The 19,988-nt window shown below is 41.3% G+C and overlaps 1 protein-coding gene across 1 annotated transcript in view; it reads left to right on the top strand.

The window, feature by feature from the left end:
• Window positions 1–19,988, top strand: part of TULP4 (TUB like protein 4) — a 245,458-nt gene that overhangs the window by 189,125 nt on the left and 36,345 nt on the right. Inside the window, exons 6-11 of the mRNA XM_082251611.1 lie at window positions 4,324–4,490; window positions 9,923–10,147; window positions 13,846–14,080; window positions 17,230–17,374; window positions 19,342–19,486; window positions 19,843–19,936. Coding sequence (XP_082107737.1) covers window positions 4,324–4,490; window positions 9,923–10,147; window positions 13,846–14,080; window positions 17,230–17,374; window positions 19,342–19,486; window positions 19,843–19,936 — 1,011 coding nt within the window. The remainder of the gene's footprint in view (window positions 1–4,323; window positions 4,491–9,922; window positions 10,148–13,845; window positions 14,081–17,229; window positions 17,375–19,341; window positions 19,487–19,842; window positions 19,937–19,988) is intronic.

Here is a 19,988-nt window from a genome sequence, read left to right as displayed (position 1 = left end):
CCCAGAAGAAGAGAAGAAACTGGTCGACACAAAAACCCAAAGGGAAAGGAGGTGTTCTCTTCCATCCTCCTGTGTCAACCAACAAAACACAATGACAAGACATTGCCGGTGGGAGGAAGATTGAGGGAATTCCTCCCCTATTGGGCAGCCATAACAGAAAATCAATACATTCTGGGTATGCTGTCCCAAGGCTACAACATAGAGTTTTCAGAGACGCCACCCGAAAGGTTCTTTGTCACAAACCTCCCAAGAGATGCAGAAAAAGCCCTGGCTATGATGGACCTGTTAAAGGACCTGAGGCGACAGGGAGTTGTCTGTCCAGTTCCAGTGGAGGAACAACATCAGGGATTCTATTCCCACATATTTTTGATAAAGAAACCATCGGGGGATTTTCGTCTTATACTGAATCTGAAACCATTAAACAGGTCAGTTCTGTACAAAAAGTTTCGAATGGACTCAATTCTTACAGTCAGAACCCTGTTAACAAAAGGATGCTTCATGGCATCAATCGACTTAAGGGATGCTTACCTACATATCCCTATTGCCCCTCACTCACAGAGATTCCTAAGGTTGGCAGTAAATCTGGGAAAGGAAATGCTCCATATCCAATTCAAAGCACTCCCTTTCGGGCTATCATCCTCCCCTCGTATTTTTACGAAGGTAATGGCAGAGTGTCTAGCTCCCCTCCGCCTTCAGGGAATCTCTGTGGTGCCTTACCTGGACGACCTGCTTTTCTTTGCCCCGTCAAAGGAAAAACTTCAAGAGGACCTGCACAAGGCAAGAGGTCATCTAGAAGCTCTGGGATGGATAGTGAACATCAAGAAATCGAATCTCACACCGGCTCAGCGGGTTCAGTTCCTAGGGTTTCAGTTATGCTCTGTGGAACAAAGAATCTTCCTACCAGAAGACAAACAGGTCAAAATACAGAATTTGGTAGCAAGGCTACAAACAAATCAGTGGTGGTCGATCAGAGAGATCATGTCAGTCCTTGGAAACCTGACTGCATCAATTCCAGCTGTCCAATGGGCAAGGCTGCATTTTCGACCACTCCAATATTTCCTCCTCAGAATCTGGGATCACAATCCAGAGACTTTGGACTTAAAGGTAAAAATCCCCACCAAGGTCAAGAGGTCCCTTTGGTGGTGGAGAAATCGGACAACCTTGTCTCAGGGTTTGGCCTGGTCCTTCCCGGCAGACCAGAGGTTAACAACGGATGCCAGCAGGTGGGGGTGGGGAGCCCACTGGAACCAAAACCTGGCACAGGGGGTTTGGTCTCAGACCGAGACAAGAAAATCCTCAAATTGGAAGGAATTAAAGGCAGTCGGCCTAGCCCTAACTGCCTTCTCTCAAAATCTTCAGGGGACTCATGTTCAAGTCCTTTCAGACAACGCCACTACAGTGGCATATCTAAACAAGCAAGGGGGCACAAGAAGCAAAACCCTACAGCTTTTGGCAACGGAAATTCTGCAATGGGCGGAAAGGCAGTTACTTTCCTTGTCAGCAATCCACCTAAAAGGTACACTAAACAGTGTGGCGGATTATTTAAGCAGGCAGAAGATCCGAGAAGCAGAATGGAGCTTGAACCCAGAAGTCTTCATGTTGATAACCAAGACTTGGGGAAAGCCAGAGGTGGATCTGTTTGCAACGAAAGAAAACGCAAAACTTCCACTTTACTTCTCACTCCACAGAAGCGACAACTCTCTGGGAGTAGATTCCCTGGCACATCCCTGGAGGTTCAGGTTGGGGTATGCCTTCCCCCCCTTCCAGCTCATTCCGTTGGTATTGAGAAAAATCCAAATGGAAAGAGCCTCAGTGATCCTGATCACACCCTATTGGCCCAAAAGGGTTTGGTTTTCGACTGTCCTTCAACTGTCAGTCAAACCTGCTTTTCAGCTCCCTCTTCGTCAAGACCTACTGCTTCAAGGTCCAGTCTATCATCCAGAAGTGGAAAAGCTAAAGCTCACCGCCTGGTATCTGAGGAGCAACTGCTGAAAAGGAAAGGATTTTCAGACGCATTAATTGCTACTCTACTTTCCAGTAGGAAAAAAGTCACAAGGAATATATATGCAAAAGTTTGGAAGACATATAATACCTGGTGTGAATCGAAAGATCAAAAATTGAACAGCACTACTTCAATTTTGGAGTTCCTACAGGAGGGCGCAGGAAAAGGTTTGGCAGTAAGTACCCTCAAGGTACAAGTTACAGCCCTGGGGGTATTCTTGGAAAGGCCCATTTCTTCAGAATCTTTAATCATCAGATTTTTCAGGGCCCTTACCCGCTCCAGACCAGTGCCTGTCAGAAGCTTCCCCAAATGGGACTTGTCGGTGGTCCTTCAGGCCTTCACAAAGGAACCTTTTGAACCACTAGAAACGGTTACACTAAAAAACCTTACCCTCAAGACGGTCTTCTTGGTGGCAATAACATCAGCAAGAAGAATCAGTGAATTGCATGCTTTATCAGCTATCGAACCTTTCTTGTCCATATATCCAGACAGGATAATTCTCAAGACAGATCCAGGGTTTCTCCCAAAAGTAGCTTCAACGAGAAACCGCTCACAAGAAATTGTGTTACCTACCTTCTGCCCTAATCCATCAGGAGATAAGGAAGAAGGCTTTCACTACCTAGATGTAAGAAGGGTTCTTATACACTACTTGGAGGTTACTAAAGAGTTTAGATCATCAAACTCTCTTTTTGTTCTTTTCTCTGGCAACAAAAAAGGTCGCCAGGCATCAAAAGGATCAATAGCCAGATGGCTCAGATCCGCTATTTCAGAGGCTTACTCCCAAATGAAATTGTCTCCCCCACAGGGGATCAGAGCTCACTCTACTAGAGCGTTAGCCACTACATGGGCAGAGAAAGCTGGTGCCACTCCAGATCAGATCTGCAAAGCGGCTACGTGGTCAAGCTACTTTACATTTGCAAGACACTATAGGTTGGACCTTTTGGCAGCTGAAGATCAGGCTTTTGGCAGAAAGGTCCTGCAAGCTGTGGTCCCTCCCTAAATTGAGTAAGTCTCGATAATCCTCTCTAAGGTGCTGTCCTGAAAGACGTTTTAGGGAAAATTCAAGTTAGACTTACCGGTAACTTGTTTTCCAATAGTCTTTCAGGACAGCAGGAGGATCCCGCCCTATTGTATAAAATGTATTGCTGTGATTAACCATATCTGTTTATGTGTTCCAGCATGGGCCGGAGGTACTCTTCTACAAACTGATGAATGGTGGGAGAAGCCTCCTTTTAAAATCTGGTGGATGGGGTGTTTCCTGATGAGGAGAGGGAGGAGCCATCTCTCTAAGGTGCTGTCCTGAAAGACTATTGGAAAACAAGTTACCGGTAAGTCTAACTTGAATTTTTAATACCTTTTAAGGCAAGCAATATTGCCTGTTCCTTTGCCCCCTAGACTTAAAGTGATTGTAAATGATCACCTTGTAAAACAGGCTATTTAGTTTCAAATTGAAATAAAAGGCAAAACATTTGTGTATAGATATAAAATAAAAATGCCTGTTTCCCCCTTTTTAAAAGTGATCACATTCTATCTGCTCCCTTTGTTCTTAGCTGCATAGGAGCTGGGGGAAGAGGAGCAACAGTACACTGTGCTTCTCAGTGAATGGCTGTGCGGGGGGGGGGGGGTGTCAGGACAAGTCTGCTTATTGGAGGAGAGCAGGCTGAGTTCTCAGCACATTTAGAGAAGTGAACACAATGTGCTCTCAGGCCCAGTGTGGTCAGTTTGTTAATGGAAAAGCTGAGGGACTGTAAGGAACAACAGGTATTTCACACAAAGGAAGCAATACAAATAGAACAGGATACTTTTTCATACAAGTGCATGGTACAACAGGCACAGATCAGGAATATGAAATGCTCGGGTAACAAACACTTTAACAAGCATTTAACTTTGCAGTGCAGGGGGGACCCTACTGCAAAAAATACATTTGTTCCTAACTCCTGGAGCAATTTATTTGGCATCATACATCACTGTATACAGTTTTGATAAACAACATTTTTTTGGTGAATTTATTGCAACATTTCTTACCTGGAGATCCTTGCAGCAGAATCCTTTTGTGTTGCAGGCCAACAAAGCTAAGCCACTGCCTCTCAATTAGCAGCAACGTTGTTGGTCCTCCTGGCAGAACAAACAGTACAAATTCATGTTGTCAGCAGAAACAGGAGACTGGTGTCATCACTTGAATTAGGAGATCTTTCTTATCAACATAAAAGGAAGAATACCATACAATATTTGCTGGCTTCACCAGTACCCCATTACAGGATTTGATAAATGATTACCACTGCTGGTTGCTAATCAATTAAGGCTTCTTTGTTTGGTTTCAGATGTAGTAGTTCAGTGGTGCACACAAGGAGATTTGCTTGCTGTTGCGGGGATGGAGAAACAAAACCTTGTACCAGATCTTGGCAATGGTCCTTCTTTGAAGAGTGCCCTTATAAAGTTTTATAATGTGCGTGGAGAACATATCTATACTCTGGAGACTCCAGTACAGGTATGAAAAATAATTCAAATTCAATTTTCAACACAAATAGGTGGTTGTATGTTAAGTTTACCCTGTTAGCAAATCAATGTAATCTTTCATCAATGTAATGAAAACTTTGCTGAAGCTTCAAGATGCATATTGTATGCACAAGCATGTCTTGTGTGTGTGTATATATATATACACTGGGAAAAATAGTTATTTGATCCCCTGCAGATTTTGTTTCTTTGCCCACTTACAAAGAAATGAAAGGTCTAATTTTTTATCATAGGTTTATTTTAAATCATAGAGAAAAAATATCAACCAAAAATCCAGAAAAAGCATGATACAAATGTTAAAAATGTAGTTGCAGTTCAGTGAGTAAAATAAGTATTTGATCCCCAAGCAAAACTTAACTTAGTGGTTAAACCCTTGTTGGCATGCACAAGAGGTTAGATGTTTATTGTAGTTAGTGATCAGGTTTGCACACCTCTCAGGATGGATTTTGATCCACTCTTTTTTTTTTTTTCCTTACAGATCTTCTCTCAATCCCTAAGGTTTCATGGCTGTCGCTTGGTAATTCTAAATTTCAGCTCCCACCATAACATTTCTACAGGATTAAGGTGTGGAAACTGGCTAGGCCACTCCTTGACTTTAATGTGCTTCCTCTTGAGCCACTCCTTTGTTGCCTTGGCAGTATGTTTTGGGTCCCTGTCATGCTGAAGGACCCATTCATGACCTAGCTTAAGTGTTCTGGAGGGGATCTAATAATATTTCACCCACTGTGTGTGTGTGTGTGTGTGTGTGTATATATATATATATATATATATATATATATATATATATATATATATATACAGTGGGTACGGAAAGTATTCAGGCCCCCTTAAATTTTTCACTCTGTTATATTGCAGCCATTTGCTAAAATCATTTAAGTTCATTCTTCTTCCTCATGAATGTACACATAGCACCCCATACTGACAGAAAAACACAGAATTGTTGACATTGTTGCAGATTTATTAAAAAAGAAAAACTGAAATATCACATGGTCCTAAGTATTCAGACCCTTTGCTCAGTATTTAGTAGAAGCCCCCTTTTGATCTAATACAGCCAGGAGTCTTTTTGGGAAAGATGCAACAAGTCTTTCACACCTGGATTTGGGGATCCTCTGCCATTCCTCCTTGCAGATCCTCTCCAGTTCTGTCAGGTTGGATGGTAAATGTTGGTGGACAGCCATTTTTAGGTCTCTTCAGAGATGCTCAATTGGGTTTAAGTCAGGGCTCTGGCTGGGCCATTCAAGAACAGTCACGGAGTTGTTGTGAAGCCACTCCTTCGTTATTTTAGCTGTGTGCTTAGGGTCATTGTCTTGTTCGGCCCAGTCTGAGGTCCAGAGCACTCTGGAGAAGGTTTTTGTCCAGGATATCCCTGTACTTGGCCGCATTCATCTTTCCCTCGATTGCAACCAGTCGTCCTGTCCCTGCAGCTGAAAAACACCCCCACAGCATGATGCTGCCACCACCATGCTTCACTGTTGGGACTGTATTGGACAGGTGATGAGCAATGCCTGGTTTTCTCCACACATACCGCTTAGAATTAAGGCCAAAAAGTTCTATTTTGGTCTCATCAGACCAGAGAATCTTATTTCTCACCATCTTGGAGTCCTTCAGGTGTTTTTTTAGCAAACTCCATGCGGGCTTTCATGTGTCTTACACTGAGGAGAGGCTTCCCTCGGGCCACTCTGCCATAAAGCCCCGACTGGTGGAGGGCTGCAGTGATGGTTGACTTTCTACAACTTTCTCCCATCTCCTGACTGCATCTCTGGAGCTCAGCCACAGTGATCTTTGGGTTCTTCTTTACCTCTCTCACCAAGGCTCTTCTCCCCCGATGGCTCAGTTTGGCCGGACGGCCAGCTCTAGGAAGGGTTCTGGTCATCCCAAACGTCTTCCATTTGAGGATTATGGAGGCCACTGTGCTCTTAGGAACCTTTAAGTGCAGCAGAAATCTTTTTGTAACCTTGGCCAGATCTGTGCCTTGCCACAATTCTGTCTCTGAGCTCTTCAGGCAGTTCCTTTGACCTCATGATTCTCATTTGCTCTGACATGCATTGTGATCTGGAAGGTCTTATATAGACAGGTGTGTGGCTTTCCTAATCAAGTCCAATCAGTATAATCAAACACAGCTGGACTCAAATGAAGGTGTAGAACCATCTCAAGGATGATCAGAAGAAATGGAAAGCACCTGAGTTAAATATATGAGTGTCACAGCAAAGGGTCTGAATACTTAGGACCATGTGATATTTCAGTTTTTCTTTTTTAATAAACCTGCAACAATGTCAACAATTCTGTGTTTTTCTGTCAGTATGGGGTGCTATGTGTACATTCATGAGGAAGAAGAATGAACCTAAATGATTTTAGCAAATGGCTGCAATATAACAGAGTGAAAAATTTAAGGGGGTCTGAATACTTTCCGTACCCACTGTATATATATATATATATATATATATATATATATAGCTTTTACAATATATGGCCCTGTCCATTGGCCCCTCAATGCAGCAAAGTCGGCTTGTACCTGTAGGAGAGAAACGGCCCCAAAGCATAATGTTTCCGCCTCTGTGCTTGACTGTGGGGATGATGCTATGGTCAGATGAAACCAAAATTAAGCTCTTTGGTATTAACTCGGCTCGCTGTGTTTGGAGGAGGAAAAATTACGATTATGACCCCTAAGAACACCATCCCTACAGTCAAGCACAGAGGTGGAAATATGATACTTTGGGGCTCTTTCTCGGATAAAGGTACAGGCTGACTTTGCTGCATTGAGGGGCCATTGGACAGGGCCATGTATTTTAAAATCTTGGATGAGAACCTTCTTTCCTCAGCCAGAACACTTAAGATGAGTTGTGGATGTATCTTTCAGCATGACAATGACCCAAAACATACTGCCAAGGCAACAAAGCAGTGGCATAAGTAGAAGCACATTAATTTCACAGAGTGGCCTAGCCAGTCTCCATACCTTAAGCCTATAGAAAATGTATGAACGGAGCTGAATTTCAAGTTGCCAAGCTACAGCCAAAAAACCTTAACGATTTAGAGAAGATCTGTAAAGAAGAGTGATCCAAAATCCCTCCTGAGATGTGTGAAAACCTGGTCACCAACTACAAAAAACGTCTTACCTCTGTGCTTGCCAACAAGAGTTTCTCCACCAAGTACCAAGTCATGTTTTGCTTGGGGATCAAATACTTATTTTACTCACTGAACTGCAACTTAGAGGAACTGTAGTCTGCTCACATATAGTAAGTTGTAAGAAAAACATCTTTGCCATTCTGAAGCTTCCCTCCAACCACTTTGCATATTATTTTATATATATACTGTGATTCTGTACTTGCCAAATATGCTACAGAAATCTCCCTCACAAGTCTGGTGGCAGCTATTTTAACTGTGGGCAGACAGACCGATACACTCATACCACTGCTTGCCTGCACATTTCTCCTCTCTTTTATAAATACTTATGGATCTCTGCAGTCTCCTGCTATCTCTGCCCTCATCCAGCCCCCTCCAGCTCTCATTGGCTTTCCTATGACTAATGCCTCCCTTCCTTGCTGACAAACTCACAAGAGTTAGAGAGAGCTGTGCATGATGCCATTAGCCTAGGCTTTTTATCGGACAAACCAACAGGAAGTGGGCTGTATAAGGTATTTACTGGCAGAAATAAAATGTTTTACTATCCAAAGTGAAAAAAACAAGGGGAGAGGATTTAATAGATGGAAAGATGAAAAAAATGACTAAAGAGCTGCTTTAATTTATAGCATTTGTTTTATGTGTTTTTTTTCCATATTTCAGGTTTATATTCTGTCTCTATAATTTAAAATACACCCATGATAAAAATTATAGACCCTTCATTTCTTTGTAAGTGGGTAAACTTATAAAATCTGCAGGGGATCTAATAATATTTCACCCACTGTGTATGTATGTACATATATATATATATATATATATATATAATGTGTGTGTGTGTGTATATATATATATATATATATATATATATATATATATATACATACATAAAATTTTTCAGAAAGCAACCCACTCCCAGTACATCCAAGATATAAAAAAAAAATGTATACATCTCACTCTCAGTACATTCAAGATTAAAAAAAAAAAATGTGTGTGTATATGTGTATATATATATATATATATATATATATATATATATCTATCTTTCTACCTCCTGAAGTACTCTGAGAATCTTAGACAGATGTCCACTAAGAGGCTTCTTGTGGGATAGTTTACTGCTAACTAGAAGGAACCTCTAGGACAGGCATCACTAAATGGCAGACACCCGGCCAAATGCAGACCTCGTCACTCTCCCATTCGGACCGCCGCAGTCCTGCCATTTAGGAGCCCTTTCTCCCCCCTGCTGTCGCTCTGTAATCCTCACAGAGCCAACAACGGGAGGCGGGACAGTTCTGGATGGAGGGCGGAGCTGCATGAGGTTAAGAAGCAGGGTATTGGCTGCCAGGATGAAGGGCAGTCCTAGCAGCCAATCACTATCTTGCAATGCCCGCCTCCATTCAGAAAGCGCAGCATGTCTCCCTCCAATCTGTCTGTGTAAGGTAGGACAATGTGGGAGATGAAGTTAAACAGAGCTAAGGACTAAATGTGGGGGGATGCCAAGGATTGCAGTGATGGGGCTGAGGACTGGAATGTGGGGGGGCTGAGGACTGGAATGTGGGGGAGCTGAGGACTGGAATGTGGGGGGGCTGAGGACTGGAATGTGGGGGGGCTGAGGACTGGAATGTGGGGGAGCTGAGGACTGGAATGTGGGGGTAGCGGAGGACATCAAAGTGGGGGGAGCCGAGGACTGGAATGTGGTGGGAGCTGAGGATTAGAATGTAAGTGGACTGAGGACTGGAATGTGGGGGAATGGTGTAAATGGGGGTAGAGGACATTACTGTTAATTGGGGTTGATGTCAAGGAAGTGTGAGAACATTACTGTGAAAGGGGTGGAGGGGGATAATGTAAAGTGGGAAGGGGTGGAGGGGGATAATGTAAAGGGGGAGCTGAGGACACTCATCGAGAGGGGATCTTGATGTGAATGGGGAGGGGACTGTAATATGCAGTGGAGACTGAGTACGCTGTTGTAAGAATTGGTAGGATCTGTGCATGTGCATTAGGTACACACATCATGGGCTGCACTACCCGCAAAAAACACAGAAAGAAGTCCTTTACCTTTTTTTAAAAAAAAATTGCTCCGCACCAAGCCGCATGGTGCTGGGGCAACATGCCATTTGGCGCATGTGAAAATGTGCAACGGTACAATCATCAATCAATCGATCATTCATGATTTGCCCTCAATGCTTGCAATAATATAAAAGTGGTATTTTTATTTGGTCATTTAGAGACAACCTATAGTAATGCAAAATTTACTGTCTAGGTAATTTCCTAATGTGTAACTTTATTCTGCAGCGTCCTATCACTTCCATTTGCTGGGGCCATAGAGATTCCCGACTTTTCCTGGCCTCTGGTCCGGCGCTGTATGTTGTCCGTGTAGAGCACAGGGTTGCTAGTTTACAGCTACTCTGTCAGCAAGCAATTGCCAGCTCCTTACGTGATGACAAGGATATCAGCAAACTAAGTCTGCCTCCTCGGCTCTGCTCTTACCTCACCACCGCCTTTATACCTACCATTAAGGTAACCAGCAACGTGTATAATTAATAATCATATGTTAGTAACTAAAAAAAATATGTAGCCAGTAAAGTAATCCATACACTAAAATTTAGGACCTGTGTCAGAGGGTTTTGGCTTTTATCAACTTCTACATCTATTTAAGGTGCTTGTGAGGTCGATCAGAATTCACTGACAGGCGCATTTGGTTTTGCATTCCTGTAGACTAGTATGGGAATTCAAAACCCATTTGAAGTGAACAAAAGCCCATTTTCACAGGCCCTGAATCGGATTTGATCTATAGACCAATATGTTTTATTGTATCGTACATGTGGTTAACACATTGATTCTGCACCACTTTGATATGTGTGAATGAGTAAAATGATTATAATCTTATGCAAATACGAAAAACCCTTCTTTATTACCCATTGAGGGACATGGTCATTTTTACAGCCAGGATATACTGCTGCCTACAGGGGTTTAGGACAATGGCAAAAAATGTTGAAGACAGCCCCTTATAACCTTGCCTCTAACTCGCATGCCTGTTTTTTCTTGTGTAATAGAAGGTTGGACGTATTTTCTGCTGAAAAATGTCTAACTATATTTTGCTAGCTTTTTTAAAAATTTACTTTGTTTTTCTCTGTTCACTTCAATCAAGCCGCTCAGTCCACTGTAGACCTTTTTTCTTTTCTAACTTCATTCAAGATTCCAGAATTGCTGCTTTACAGACTCTACACAGCAGATATTTAGACTAGCGTAACCTTTAGCAGCAGGAATAGCAGCTGTTCCTCAACCCTGATGGACTGGAAAGCTAGCCTTGTGAGGCTAGTCTGGAGTGTGACATTCAGGCATTGGGCTCTGCTTTCGGCGCTTTTCAGATTTTTGTAAATTGCGTTAGCCACAGAGCACTTTCATAATTCAGAGTCGTGGTGCAGCCTGTGATGTAAGGGCCAGTCAGGCTGAAGCCTCAGGAGCTACCTCACTGCTGTGCAGTTGCACACTTTTTTTAATATTTCCCACCACAGGTAGTTTCATTGCAGTAAGGGTTAATACTGAGAGAAGTGTGTGTGCAGTCAGCTCTTTCTTGTTCTAGGGAAGGTTTCTTGGTATCCCCAGAAGGAACCAGCGCCTGTGCCTCATCTCATTCCTTCTCATCCACCTGATTAAATGATGGGGTGCAGTTTTCAAAACACTAAACACACCAAACAAAATAAAACAGAAGATTCCACCCAATTGGACAAAATATTACTACATTTTTGTAGTTCGATACTGGGGCCCCATTATTATAGGGTAATCCTCATCATAGTTTTTGCAGCTGTCAGATTAGACCTCCTCCATGTCCAACTTTTTGTTAGTCTGTTCCCATGTGCTGGTGCAATCTGCTCTAAGCTCACACTGGCGCCATCCTCAGTAACATCAATCTCCTATTATCTGAGGCTCCTATTGCCATCACTTATTCAGCGTCCTCACAGTCTACTCCTGGAGAGGCTGTTTTTGAGCAAACTGCTTATGGTCCAGATTCTAAAGGGGCTTCTTCTAACCTGATTGATGCATACTTCATAACGTTTAGGGAATGGTTTGCAAGGCCCAAGGTCTTTTAGAGCTCATACAGCTGCAAATACCATGCCACTACACTAGGTATCTAAACCATTCCTCTATGGGGACTGGAAACAACATGTAGGATCCTGGGCCCCTTCTGAGAATGTGTTGGTGCTTTTTCCCTCAGCAAGGAAATTGTTTCATAGAGCGTTTGGAACATATGGAGCCATGTACTTTAGCTGTGATGGCCTCTTACAAGCATCAAAGCGTGTGTCTTGCATGTGGTTGATGTCTGTTCATATGAGTAGGGCCCTTTGGCTATGTGCCTGGCACACCAATGATACTTCCAAAGAACATCTGACTTGGTTGCTCTTCAAGGGAGTTCGTCTCTTTGGATCTTGACACTTGTAATTTGCAATGTCACTGCTGAGTGTGTTCCTGCCTCAATGCAGGAGGTCTCTGGATGGGGCAGAGGAACCTCTTCTTTCTCCATTTACTACAGCAGCAGTACCTAGCAGGCAGTCACAGCCTGTCTCAAAGCCAGAGGTCCCCTTATCTCCTCTGCATGAAAATGCACCCCATTAATGCAAGTAGAAGGATGTTCATTCTGATGGGTCTTATATTTATTTGCTTTCTAGGCATTTGGGTGCTCAGGTTTGTAGCCTCTATTCTAGACCCTTGACTTTTTCAGCTACCCCTCTTCACCCTTCTGGTATTATTGCACTAATTTTGCATCTTTTTAGGTATGTTTGGGCTACTTGCACTCTGTGACCTCTGATCCCTACTCTAGTAAGGGCCTATCCTTAAGGAATTGTATCCATTTTGAACTTGCACCCCTCCCCACAGGAAGTACTTTTTCCTCACGTGTTTGCAAATTTTGTGGTGCTTGATGTTCCTAAGCCCTATCCCTCTCCTGAGGCATCTCTTGATCTGCAAAGGGAATGTTTATGATTGGTTGGTCCTCTACTTCACTGGCAAAGGTCAATCTTTTCCTTTTAGGTACCAGTTTCTCCTTAGCAGTGATTATCTGTCCTGGTGTGGAGCACTAGGTTGATCATTGTTTTCCTTCTTCCCTTGGTCATGGCGATTTCCATATACTGTATAGATTTGAATCATTCTTCATCTAGGCCTAAATGAGGTATTGATTTATTTAAATACACTTTAGTACAATTATCCCAACACATGTTGTACCTTTCATTTGCTGATTTGTTTACCTCAGTTGAACAACTTTTTGAACGACATGACTGTTTAAGAAATCCTGAATTTCTGTGGCCCTCAATGGATGTTAAAGCAAAAAATATTTTTGTACTTGCTGTTAAATCATTTTCTGGAACTCAACTAAGGAAACCAATGTGGGGCAGTATAACCCAACTATTTTCCAATAAGTCAAAAAATCCTTTTACCTCCCATGACTGAGTCAAATCCTCCTTCATTTCTATCTCACACACACCCCTCTTAGATTTATTTAAAGACCATAGTTCTAACTACACTGCATCTGAGCACCGCAAACCAAAAACTTCAATTCATTTTTAATATTTAGAGCAATCAGCCCCATCTATCCATGTCTCTATGCTCTATTTTGCTTAGAAATCACTTTGAAAAACACCCCAAAGCATTTCTGGCCATGGCCATCTTGAATAAAGGCAGATAATTAATGTAGCATTTACTGCCTTGGAATCCATGTACCCTTAGCTCATGCAGACAGGAGGGTGTTTATGAGAAAACCCCTCTGCATATCTTAAAAAAAAAAAAAACCTGTATTACATCATTTGCCTTGGCATGGAAAGCAGGAAGTAACTTAAGAAATGTAGAAAAGAAAATATATGATATACTTTCCTATCAGCATAGCAGCGTAAAGGATTAAAAATAGTCAATGTTGATTGAGAGAGTGAAGTTCCGCTTTAGGCTTTTAGAATGTATTGGAACTAGTGAAACTGTATGAAGCAAGTAGCAAAGTGTGATAATTTAACTGCTATATTGTATATCTGATCTGTTCAGGACTGCATTGTGTCCTTACCGATTATTGTGGAATATGTAGTTAGTGTAGAACAGTAAAAACTGTCAAAGCAGACCTGAGTAGAATATTGATGGTTCAGTAAATAAAGCTAGTTTCATCAAAGGGCAGGTAGTATAGTACTTCAGCCTTGCCATGGATTTTCTAAATTGTTTAATTATGTTCTATTAAGCCTCCCATTCCTGACCCTAATAACATGCGAGATTTTGTGAGTTACCCTACGTCGGGAAATGAGAGGTTGCACTGCACTATGAAGAGGACAGAGGATGATCCAGAGGTTGGAGGACCGTGCTATACTCTTTACTTGGAGTACCTGGGTGGTCTGGTGCCTGTTCTCAAAGGGCGAAGAATAAGTAAACTGCGACCAGAGTTTGTAATTATGGATCCTAAAACAGATGGAAAAGCAGGTATTTTTTCTTCTCTTTCATGGAATAATTTGTGAAATAATTTTAACTGTCTTTTTGTAGAGAATAAGTTTGAACACTTTCTACCCATTTGCATTTTGCAATATAATTAAGACTAAAAAATATAATTCCTTTTCCTGTTAGTCTAAAAGGGAAACAAAGATGTTTTTAGTGAGCATAATTTTTCCTATTATAACATTTAACTAAAAGCACTTTCTGACACCGTTTATACATGATTAAAATGCTTGCTTATGTTCATGGTAAAATTTCATATGGTTTTGGTGGTGCTTTCCCTAGAGGCTATCTGTATGTCAGAATGCAGAATTAAAGCGGTTGTAAACCCAGAAAAAAAAAAAAACCCTGCAAGACAAAGGCATAATAAGCTAGTATGCATCGCATACTAGCTCATTATGAATTACCTTAGAACGAAGCCCCGACACAGACCCCCGGACACCGCTGCGGGAGCTGACATGATCCCACGGCGTCTCTTCCGGGTTCGGCGGATCCGGCGCTGTGATTGGCCGGAGCCGTGATGATGTCACTCCCGCGCATGCGCGCGGGAGTGATTTTCCGGCTAGCTCCCGGCAAGGGAAGCTTAAGGTCCGCCGGACCTTCAGAGCGCATGCACCGCTCGCGTGAGCGGCTGCATGCACTGCAAATATCTCCTAAACTGTGCCGGTTTAGGAGATATTAATTGTACCTACAGGTAAGCCTTATTATAGGCTTACCTGTAGTTAAAAGTGGAAAAAAAGCGGGATACTACCGCTTTAAACCCTGGATAGGAGTGTATATTCTTTTTAAAGGCTAACGCCATCTTTCTAAAGATGTTTGATGTTATACCCATATTTAGGGTGCAATATAATGCATGCACAGCATCTGCAGCTCCCCTAACTCAAGCCACCACCCGCTCTTACAGAATTTAGGGGTGCGTCTCCATTCTGGCTTCTGTCAAATTTAAAATCTGTGACCGTCAATGCAAAGTCTTCCATTTTTCCTGCCCTTGACCATCCTTGTAAGGGATAATCCTTCCTGCCCATCAGTGTAGAGGGGCATCCTACCTGTTCCTGACCACCAATGAAAGGGAGCATCTCTCCTCATTCTGACCACCTATATAGGGGAGGTATCCTTTCTGTCCCTGTGCATCAATGTAGGGGACATCTTTTGTTTGCTTCCTAACCACCAGTGTAAATAGAACATTTTTGCTCCCACTGACCAGCAATTTAAGGGGTGCATTCTTCTTCCTGCTGACCACCAAAATAAGAGGGGGCATTTACACTGACCAATTAAACAGGCATGGTTATATGGATTGCACACTTTAAAGGGGCCTTGCTTTTACTAGCTATCAGTATACATGGGGCTTTTATTTGGAAATGTTCACTTAACGTCAGTGTAAAGGGGGCAAAAATAAGAGGTTTATGAAGGCCACTAGTAAGCTGTTTATATTAAAGTACAGAAAAATGTTCAGACCCACAGAGATTTTATCAGAAAGATGGGGGGCACCAAGCTGTTTAGGGGACCTATCAAAATGTTGCTTCAGAGTTCGATCATCTACAGTCATCTGTACATTTCCACATTGAGTAGGTTTTTATATTTATACAGTGTGTGCACAATTATTAGGCAAGTTGGATTTTTAGGAATTAATTTCATTATTGAAAAAACCTACAGTGCTCTCGATCAATCCAAAATTTAAAAAAACCTCAAACCTGAATATTTAGTAAAATAAAATTGACGGTTTGACTTTCTTAGGAGATTATCTATGTGTGTGTGCAATTATTGGGAAGCTTTAAGGCCTCCTACACACTGCAGCTTGAAAAAGCTCAGTACAGCTTTTTTTTTTTACTGGGCTAAAATACAGCCCTTTAATTGTAATGTGCCTGTGTACACAGGCGCGTAAACCAGCACTGTGCATTCGTCATAAAAAAAAAAAAATAGAAAAATCAGCTTTTTTGGTCAGTAATTTATTCTTCATGTGCACAAATTTACATATTGTACAGACCAAGAGCACGAAAAAAGTTTTCATGTATACTTATTCGCGCAAAATTGGGCGAATGCATATGCGTGAAAATACGCTTGAATACACGTAAATATGTCATTGTTCTTTCATCTTTAAGGCCTTTTTTGGCTAGCCACACAGTGGAGTACTTAATGCATGTGATGGAGCATTGTCCTGCTTAAATATCATGGTGCTCTTGAAAGATGCAGACTTTTTCCTGTACCACTGCTTGAAGAAAGTGTCTTCTAAAAACTGGTAGTAGGTTTGGGAGTTCATTTTGAGTCTAACTTCAACCCGAAAAGATCCAACGTGCTTATCTTTAATAATACCAGCCCATTCCAGTACCCCACCTCCAAATTGCTGCCGTCTGAGTCGAAGTGGAGCTCTGTGCCCATTACTGATCCAGCCACAGGCCCATCCATCTGGTCCGTCAAGATTCATCACATCAGTCCATAAAACCTTTGAAAAATACGTCTTCAGATATGTCCTGTTCAGTGGTGGTCAGGTTTCAGCCTTCCTTACCTTGGCCATGTCTCTGAGCACTGAACACCTTGTACTTCTGGGAATTCCAGGTAGGTTGCAGTTCTGGCATACGACAGCACTGGAGGATAATGGGTTCCTGGTAAATTCATATTTGATTCTTCTAAAATCTTTGGCAGTAAATTTGCTTCCTATTTTCTCAACATGTTTTTTGCGACCCTGTTGATTATTTGCAACAAAATGTTTGATGGTTGTGATCATGCCCCAATATCTTGGAAATTTCAAGAGTGCTGCATCCCTCTGAAATACGTTTTACAACTTTTTAGAGTCAGTTAAATCTCTTTTTTGCCCCATTTTGGAAAATGAAGGAAATTGAGGAAAAGAAGCTGCCTAATAATTATGTACACCTTGATATAGGGTGTTGATCTCCCTAGGGCACACCCTCCCTCATTACACAAATACACATAATCCGATATGCTTCAATCCAATAAACATTCAAGTTTATGCAGCTTGGAGTTGGACAATATGCATACAAATAAGTATTTGGTAAAAAATACTCGCTTGCCTAATAATTGTGTACACAAGCATAGCATTTCAGGAATTCCCTAATTTCTGTTATGCTGTTGTTTTTCATACTGTCATGCTTTACTAATTCATTCTTTTAATATTGTGTTTCTAGATGAAATCTATGGCAATGGATTGATCTCCGCAGTTATCGACAGTTGTAATTGCTCAGATTCCAGTGACATTGAACTTAGTGATGACTGGGCAGCTAAGAAATCTCCGAAGGTTACAAGAGCTAGTAAATCTCCCAAACTCCCCAGGTTCTTATATGCCTTTTGTTTTTATGTATGTTCCTGTGTGTGTGTGTATATTTATGGGTATATGTATGTGTGTGTGTGTCTATATATAGATATATATATATATCTATATATAGATATATATATAATTACTATTTATAATGCAGGACTCTACATTTTTTTTTCACGCTTTGTACTTTTATTGTCACCTGGTTGTCCTGCAAATAATTACAACCCTTCTTTAGAGCTATGGCAGTCATTCACGCTGGAATATATACATCAGCCTTTGTTCATCTCCATAACATATAGGGTGATGGTTATTGATAGTTTATACAACTTTCTGTATGTGCTAAAACTGTTAATAGCCTAAAGAGAAAAATGAATACAGCTACCACATATATTGACCATTAAGCTGCATTATTGCATTTTTGTTCTTGGGGTTATGCCATAAGTTCACTGTTATTTAGTGTTCTAAACAATAAAACATGAAAACTTCAAAGAAGATAAATACAAGATCTGCAGTTGCATTATATGCAAGATCAGTGGTCGCCAAACTGCAGCCTGGGGGCCGTATGCGGCCCTTTGCTTGCCTTTTATCTGGCCCTTGTGGCACTATTCCTCCCACTGATACAAGGATACACTGTTCTGTCACCTGACATCAACAATGGGGCACCATTTCTCCCAATAATACCAAATGTTATGTTTACTCCCACTGATGCCAGGAAAATTTCCACTCCCACTGGCCACAATCCGGCCCCCATCAAGTCTGAAAGAAAAAAAACTGGCCCTTTGTTTAAAAAGTTTGGTCACCCTATGCTAAACTATGCACAGTACAACGTATTTCATGGACCAGATAGTTGGAGTCTAGAACAGATCTTACATTTTTAAGCCACAGATCTTCAAATATTACATCTGAAGTATCAAATGGCCAATGCAAACTTTCCTAGTTTTAATTTTCTTACCACATAACTTGTGTTCATTGGCTTGTAATATGAATATATTGGGATTATGGCTGTGACATATTTTTGTATCATGCTAGTACAGCGCAAAGATTCTTACCAGAATTGTTTTATAAAGGGCATTCAAGTCAAACTGGGACTTTTGAGTTTATATAATACAATAATACATTTCAAGGAGTAGAAACTGCATTTATTTTTCGACATACTCCCCTGCTACATTTATACACTTATCCCAGTGTTTAATGCCTAGAAAGTTTCTGCATAGAAACCATCCTAGGGCAGCCCGCTTCACTTAGTCATCGCTCCTTCAACACAGCGCAGACGTAAACTCTTCTGTGCTGGTCAAAAGTGCATGATGGTCAAAAGTGGAAAGCTGTCTTGGTACCCAGCATGCGCTAACATTTTTTGAAAATGTAAATGTTTGTGAATGATTGTGTTCACCGTTCCCACATGCGTGTCATCACCATACTGTGTTTGTCTTTTGTAGATATTCGTGAGTTTTACTCCTTCATTCACAAGAAATGTCATCACCACGCTCTATTCCATGCACGCACTAACACTGTTGACTACCATCTTTATTAATGGTCTCCGGACTGGCCCCCCGACGTGTGAGCCGCCTATCAGTGATAGGACACATTTGTCACTTACTACAGCGTGTAGTACCGCTACGCTAGCATAGCATCCCTTTTTATACCTGTAAAATTAAAAGTCCCAGTTTGACTTGAATGCCCCTCAAACAAAATTTTAGATTGTGCATAAGATTGAAAAGGTTTCCCAAGTAGGAAAGATATTGCACAAATGATTACAATTCAAACTCTACAGGAACCGTTTATTGCTGCACTGTATGTGCAAACTTTGGGAATGTTTAGTTAATCCATTTTGCTGAGCTACTTGGCTAATTTTAATAGATATGAACTACATAAAGGTATGTGATTACGAATGTATCTTCTGCTTAAAAGTCAACATCATCGTTTTGGACTATCATTGTGCTGCTTGGATCCCACACCACTCAAATCTTTTTGCTTACTGCAGAATTAACATAGAAGCAAGAAAATCCCCAAAGCTATCCAGAGCCACTCAAGAAATTACCAGGTCTCCTCGATTACCTATACGAAAACCTTCAATTGGGTCACCAAGCCTAACTCGCAGAGAGTTTCCTCTGGAAGACATTACTCAGGTCAGACCTAACTGCCTTTAATTATTTGTATTTATCACACTGACAGATTCACATTCAGTTTCAGTAAGGGATATACATGTAGATAAAATGAAGATTAGAATAACATTTTTATAGGCAAATCTCAACTTTCGTTTTAAATTTAAATCTGTTCTAAGACTGTAAAATTCTTACTAGATATGTAATCTTGAAAATCTACAGTGTCGCTAAAGGAAAGGCATGCTAGCCAAGATTCATCATCACCGAATCCCCCCTCTTTGCAGATAGTTGCTAATTTGAATTATTATATCAAACAAGAAAGAAATTAGAAACATTTCATCAACTTGCTACATTTAAAATGCCCATATTTTATTTTGCAGCATAACTATCTTGCTCAGGTCACATCCAACATATGGGGAACCAAGTTTAAAATTGTAGGATTGGCAGCTTTCTTACCAGCTAATCTTGGGGCGGGTAAGTTTTTATACAACTTTATACAGATTTAAAGGTCTTTGTAGAAAATTAA

Source organism: Pelophylax lessonae, assembly GCF_965119305.1.
Source record: "Pelophylax lessonae genome assembly, chromosome: 3".
NCBI lineage: Eukaryota > Metazoa > Chordata > Amphibia > Anura > Ranidae > Pelophylax > Pelophylax lessonae.
Note: the sequence above shows the minus strand (reverse complement) of the source record. Positions and strands in the feature narration are given on the sequence as shown.